Source organism: Musca vetustissima, unplaced genomic scaffold, assembly GCF_032173495.1.
Source record: "Musca vetustissima isolate MV318-11 ecotype Yass unplaced genomic scaffold, APGP_CSIRO_Mvet_v1 utg8857, whole genome shotgun sequence".
NCBI lineage: Eukaryota > Metazoa > Arthropoda > Insecta > Diptera > Muscidae > Musca > Musca vetustissima.
The window spans coordinates 377,185-384,433 of NW_026883455.1; the positions used below are offsets into that span (position 1 = coordinate 377,185).

The window sequence follows — 7,249 nt, forward strand, 5'->3', positions numbered from 1 at the left end:
CTTCCAAAATTTTCCGACCGATTTTTTGCAAATGGTGCACCCAGGTTCAGATTTAAATATGGTTTTCCAATATATTTGCATCCGATTTATACAAAATGGTGTACCAAAGAAGTGTATCCGATTGGGAACTTCATCCCAATCGCGCAACGTAACAAGTTCAACCTGAAATAATGTGTATTGTATATTCAGATGTGTGTATTACCGCTATATATTTTCGTATGATAAATTTTGGACAGCGCACTGTGCTGCAGCATAACAAATTGTGGATGCCATGGTTGCTAAAATACGCCCATGGCTGCAGATTTACATATAGCTTCCATACATACAATCTAAAGAATTCAAGTCTGTCCCATTGACATGCAATTTTTCATAAATTTGAATGGGTTGTTTAAATTAGTTGAACTATCTATGTAAGAGGATAGTTCGGAGAGTCCTTAGCCTAGCACAAAAAGCGCGGTATAAACAGAAAAAAGGTTAAGTGTTTTGGAAACTTCCATCTCTGTTATGAACACATGTTAAATTTTGTTTCGATCTGGCAACCCCTTCATATAAAAACAGGTGTTCAAAAAGACGTAACCGCAATTTTTTTACAATGAAAGATTTTTCCATTGTAAAACCAGTAAGGAAAAATAATAAAGTCGGACGCGGCCTACTATATAATACCCTTCACCACTTTGGGTATATTCCACAGATGAATCCTAACAGATGTCGCATTTTTAAAGGACCAGTAAAATGAAATTAGATCCATAAACATGACATTCTGCAACCGATACAAAATTTTTCATTTGGTCGGATATAGAAGCTATATCTAAATCTGAACCGATTTCACACACATCATTCTAGACCTAATTAATTACGCTGTGCCAAATTTCGTGCAAATCGAAAGATATGTAGGGACTTTGGTGCACCATTTACCTTAAATCGGCCGAAAATATATATGGGAGCTATATCTAAATCTGAACCGATTTTCAGGAAACTTAACACACACATCATTCTAGGCCTAATTGATTACGCTGTGCCAAATTTCGTGCAAATCGAAAGATATATAGGGACTTTGGTGAACATTTACATTAAATCGGACGAAAATATATATGCGAGCTATATCTAAATCTGAATTCAATTCATTACGCTGTGCCAAATTTCGTGCAAATCGAGAGATATATAGGGACTTCGGTGCACCATTTACATTAAATCGGACGATTACATGTTTCACATATAATGTCAACGTTCAAACTTTATAATATACGTTTCCTTTGGAAAACACGAAATGCATAGCCCTGTATATTGGAGTAGTGGTGTAGGGTATCATATAGTCGGCCCCGTCCGACATTCGGCCTTTCCTTACTGATTTCTTATTACAATAATGCAGTAATCTGTTTCTCTCAAGTATAGATCCCCGGATGTGTGTTTGTTTACAATAAATATAATAATTTATTATTATCAAATTGTTTGTGCACTTTATTAACACTTGACTTCTTACAGCTAAACATAATTTATTCTATAATTTTAATCACAACAATAAAAAAAATTGTATGTCATATATTATATGATACGATAAAAAATAAACAACAACATAATTATAAATAATAATTTAGAAAATATATAATACAGTTGATTTCTTGTGTTTGATTTTTGGTTAAGCTAAGCCACTTGTGTTGGCACTGGGATTTGAGTCTGCGTTTGAGCATCACACTGACGATAGATGCGATAACACAAATAGGCATCGAATGTATAGAAGCTAAATGCGAGGAAAATAAAGAACTGAAATGACAAATTAATGAGTTACTTTCTGTTTATATTCAAAACAAAACAAATGGAAAAAATTCATAATCTTAATTTGGGTACTTACTGTTGCCACTGTATACGCTATCACATCCAGCGAGATACTGACACAGCCGCCAATAAAGCAACAGCACGCCAAAAAGGCATTCACGTACAATTCATATTTGATGGCATTAAATGTTAAGAATTTACGCTGCCATACTTGAAAGAGTCGCGCGAGCAGCATAATGCCGGAAAGCAGAAATGACAGTCCAACCATTACATTGTAGAAACAGCCACGAAAATTGTGCAATTGCACCGAACTGCAAACAATACACAGGAATCCAAGGAAGCAGCATATCTGTATTTGGGGTATGGTTGGGTGGGTGGATGGTGTTTTTACGTGCATTGCCAAATATGGAAGGATTGTTCGTTGTGAACAAAAAAAGATGGGATATTATGGTAGAAGGTTAAAAAGAGAGAAAAGTAAAATATTAATACATATGTGTGATATGAATGTATGCATATCATTACACATTATAAGCCTTGAGAAAATATGACTTTGAAATCTTAAATCATAATCACAGTTATTATCTAGATTCTGCTACATAAGACAATAGAAAATAAGTAGAATTTGTTCGAATAACTGAATGGCTAATACAAGTAATTCGGCAGGGTGTTATTTTTAAGATTCTTTGCATTTGACTTAGAGTTAATAAACAAATGCTGACACTGCGATACCCTAAGGGTTCTATAAGATCACCTATTGGCTATACTGCGAGAAAGCCGTCAGAAGATGGCCATAGGTGCGTGGGTGCAGAACATCAAAATTAATCTGGTCTGAGATTTAAAAACGAAAGTAATCTATTATTTTTATATAAACTTTAGGACTTTATTTAACATGCTTCGGAATTTCCGATTTGGGACATCCGAGACAGGACTCATTGATCTGGATAGCTGAATTTTTAAATGGGTTTATCTAATGCTAGAATTTGAATCATCAAAGAGTCTAGAAGAATATGTGCGAACTGTAAAAAACACTGTGTTCCAGAACATGCACGGTAATTCCCAACCGAAAATAATCGATATCGCTCCACTTTTTAGAATAGCCCTTATATAAAGGTACTCCTCATTATTCGAAATGTTGGTGAGTTTGATCATGTTTATGAATCAAATTGGATACAATTTAGTCTCTTGAATTGTAATTGAATAATAAATCTTACTACCAAAAATGATCGATATCGGTTAACTTTTTAGCATATCCCCATCTATATACGATAACCCCCATTTATATATTTTAGGAGTTTTGTCAAGATTTTCAACCTAAAAATTAATATCGTCTACTTTTTAAAAGAGTCCTCATTCACGGTATTTTGGTGATTTTTTGACGTATTTTAATCGATTGCTTCCTACTTTTTTGCTCATTGAGTGTCAAATCTTCCGACCCGCCATTTATGAAGATCCAAAACGATTACTAGTATTTAAAATGTCCAACTCATTGTGGAGTTCGACAAAAACTTAACGACTTTTTTACTTGTTTTATAATAAGGCTATACAAAAACTGGACCGATATATCTAATTTTCAAAACTAAACATCCGAGGATCACAGCTACATATAAATATCTAAAGGTTATGATAAATTTTTAGTTCATTGTAAAAAATTACAATGATACTCGTAAAATATTGTGAAACAAAATGTTGTCTCGCTTACTGCTATTATTTTCTACACCGTTCCGCTCCTTTCTTATCAGGTAATGAGTTGCTAAATGAACACATTTGCCCGGTGAAACAACATGTCTTCATTTTTTTTGGAATTCCGCATTGTTTCTTTGTTGTCCTTCTGTGTATGACATCATTTATAATGACACTGACATTATGTTAATGACCTACAAACTTGTTTTGCGGATGAAGAGTAACTATGAAGATAGTGCAAGTGTAAATTTAACCCTTAAATAAGTTTGGCCCAAATATATTAAATGTAAATGGGTTTTAAAACTAATATTAAAATGGGTTTCAAAAAACAGTCTGAATTATGTACATTCAAGGTGTATGCAATTTTTTTTCATCTAAATCGGAACCGATTTTCTTGAAACATAGCACACATCATTCTAGACTTAATTCAGTACGCTATGCCAAATTGTATGCAAATCGAAGGATATATAGGGACTTTGGTGCACTATTTACATTAAATCGGACGAAAATATATATGGGAGCTATATCTAAATATAAACCAATTCAGTACGATAAGCTAAATTCGTCCTTATAGGATATACAAATTTTCAAATTTTGATACAGGGTAAAGCCGGTTACTCTCTTTAACAATTGTCATGTAAAACAGCCAGACAGACTCTCGGATATTTCTAAATGAATTCATAATTGTTTGAAACCGATGTGGTCTAAAGGCAAATATCGTCTACAACGTCTGTCCTGAAGACTCAAAATTTGTCTCTGGTGAGTTTGGATTAATTCTTTCAAATATAATTTTACCAATTTCATAAACATCCGTAAATCCGTGGTCGTAAAATAGGTTTGTCCCGTTGAACCTCGTACAATTAAAAATTTAAAGAAAGCAAATGGTTGCTTATTTCTTAATACCAGTAAGGAAAGTAGTAAAGTCGGACAAGGCGACTATATGATACCCTACACTACTATGGGTATATTAAACAGATGCATCCTAAGAGACGTGGCATTTTTGAAGGACCATTAACATGAAATTGGATAATTTCGTGAAAATCGAAAAGTATATAAGTCCCTATGCAGCATTTACATTAAATCGGACGAAAATATATGGGAGCTATATCTAAATCTGAACCGATTTTCACGAAAATTGGCACACATCACTCCAGGCTCAATTCAGTACGCTATGTCAAATTTCGTGCAAATCGAATGATATATAGGGACTTTGGTGCATTTACATTAAATCGGACGAAAATATATATGGGAGCTATATCTAAATCTGAACAGATTTTTTCCAATTTCAAGAGGGTTCGTCCCTGTGCCAAACATGTTAGCTGTGCCAAATTTTATCCAATTCGGATTATAAATACGACCTGTACTTTGTTTACAATTTAACACCAACAGACGGACGGACGGACGGACATGCATAAATCGACTCAGAAAGTGATTCTATGGGCATGACGCTTTCACAAAAACCGATCTCTCAAACACATATCCAGGACATTTTCGACCGACTAAACCGTGGAATTGACAGATCATTCGCATTGCAGTCCTGACTTGGTACACAATGACTTAGTTTTATCCCTCACATGAAGAAAAAGTGGTCTACGAATTTCGTCACCAGAAGATACTGTTGACGCGGTTGAAAACCTTTTTGGTGTCTCAATAGGTGTGGATAGCTTCCCCGGTAATTGGTTTGAGCTCATAAATATGTCTAAAATCATGACGGAAGATACTTTGAGAAACAATAACACAATGTTTTATGATTAGTCTTAGCCCTCGTACACTAGCTTTTACGATCGACATAGTTGACTAGAGTGTGTTCATGTATTATATATTGCGAATAGTTAATTCAAGTCTGAACTTTCGTCGCAACTTATCCTTCCAGTACCCAACAAAATGCAGGTCGCATTTATAATCCAAATTTGATGAAATTTGGCGCGGTCAACTTATTTGGCTCAAGGACAAACCCTATTGAAATTGGAAAAATGACGGTTCATATTTAGATATAGCTCCCATATAGCTCCTAAGGATTGTCCGATCGGGACAAAATCTTGCACAGCGTACTGAATAAAGTCCAGTTTAATGTGTGTGGAGTTTTTTTGAAATCGGTTCAGATTTAGATAACTCCCCTATAGTTTCGTTCGATTTTATGTAAATGATGCACCGAATAGTGTGATGTGTATTAAAATTGCAAAGATTGGTGTAGATTTAAATATTTCTCCCATATTTGCATCTGATTTTGTGTAAATGATGCACCGACCGAGCAGCCTACGTTTGTACACGAGATGAAATTGTGGTCAGCGCACTGTGCTGCAGCACACCAAATGGTATATGCCACGGTTACTCAATTAGGTCCAGATTTATACATATTCCCACATACATTATTTTGCTCGATTTTATACAAAAGGTACACAAAAGAATCCGATTGACATGTAATTTTTCATAGGTTTCAGAATGGTATGTGTATGGATTTTTAATTGTTTCAAATATTTATGAAGATCACATATTTAGTTTCGCCCCATTCCAATGGTCCTCTAAAGATTATACGTCTGTGCTATCTACAGTATATATTAGCATCTCTTGTATGTATCCAAAGTGGATACATACATTTTGTACTCTATATTATTTGTCAGCTTGATCAACCAAATATTTTGTACTCCCTGCAAAATACACAAGGAGTTGTTGAGTATCATATAGTGGTTATTTGGACCCACTTTCCAGTTTGTAAGATCATGACCAACTGATATCAAAGGAATTTACAACTGCACTTGGCCCTATAAGGATATAATTTCACAATTTTTAAATTATCCACATACATGAGTTCAACAGGACCTATTTTACATATATATTTTTTTGATTACACCTACATATACCTCATAGAACCACGTTAATTTTCCAAGCGGTTTTGTTCTCTTCACTTCTTATGGAATTGTTCCGCCTTATCTTTAATTATTTTTTTAATTATTTCCAATCACTTTCACTGTAAAATGGAAATCATTAAACATTTTAATGGAACAATTAGTGAAAGAAAACGAAAAGGGTGGACGGGAAGAAGAAACAAAAAGACGAAACACAGCAAAAACCTTTGAGTCAGCCGATACAAATAAAAACGCACTGAGGCTACATTCAGACATATTAGCTAGCCATCATCTTTTGATGACGATGATGAGGCGGTTGGTGTATGGATGTATGAATAATCAGCAAAAAAAAAACTCTTATGGACTTTATCTTTATAATAAATAACAACAAAAATACACACACAGCCACATACAGCTGACTATTGCTGCTCCATTATCCGATGATACCTACCATGCAACAGATTTTTAAAATACCGGAAATAGATTTCAAATATGTGCCATCATAAGCCAATGGTGCAGACATTTTTGATTGGCAGGCACCCAGTCAGGCTACCCTTCCGTCGCTGTCAATTCCAGGGAATATTCGTGTTTTTGTAAAGCTTGATTTTTCAGTAGTCACGATGGGACGATAAATGTCGAAGACGACCACGACGACAACAAATCAAATAAACTGAACTTAGATATCTCTGCTCTGGATGTTGTCGCTGTGTGTAAGTTCTTCATTACTTGTTGCTGCAGATGCTGTTGTCGTTGTTGTTGTTTTTGTTGTGATCTTGAGTAGTTTTCCGGTTTACATTGATGATTAGAATGGCCAGCCAGTTAACGACGACGACGACGACTTGATTTTGATATAGCGGTACAAACGGCGGTATTTGATATGCCTTTAGTTGTTGCTGTTATTCTTCTCATTGATTCAAGTGATTTATTAATTATGTCATGCGTAAATCTAG

At 34.8% G+C, this 7,249-nt stretch overlaps 1 protein-coding gene across 1 annotated transcript; it reads right to left on the reverse strand.

Moving 5' to 3' along the window:
- Positions 1–1,630: 1,630 nt before the first annotated feature.
- On the reverse strand, positions 1,631–6,839 carry LOC133330321 (uncharacterized). Its single transcript, XM_061538767.1, has 3 exons — positions 6,751–6,839; positions 1,850–2,122; positions 1,631–1,761 (listed from the first exon to the last, which is right to left on the reverse strand). The coding sequence occupies exons 1-3, from the start codon at positions 6,820–6,822 to the stop codon at positions 1,642–1,644; spliced, it is 465 nt and encodes a 154-aa protein (XP_061394751.1). The 5' UTR covers positions 6,823–6,839; the 3' UTR covers positions 1,631–1,641.
- Positions 6,840–7,249: the final 410 nt, after the last annotated feature.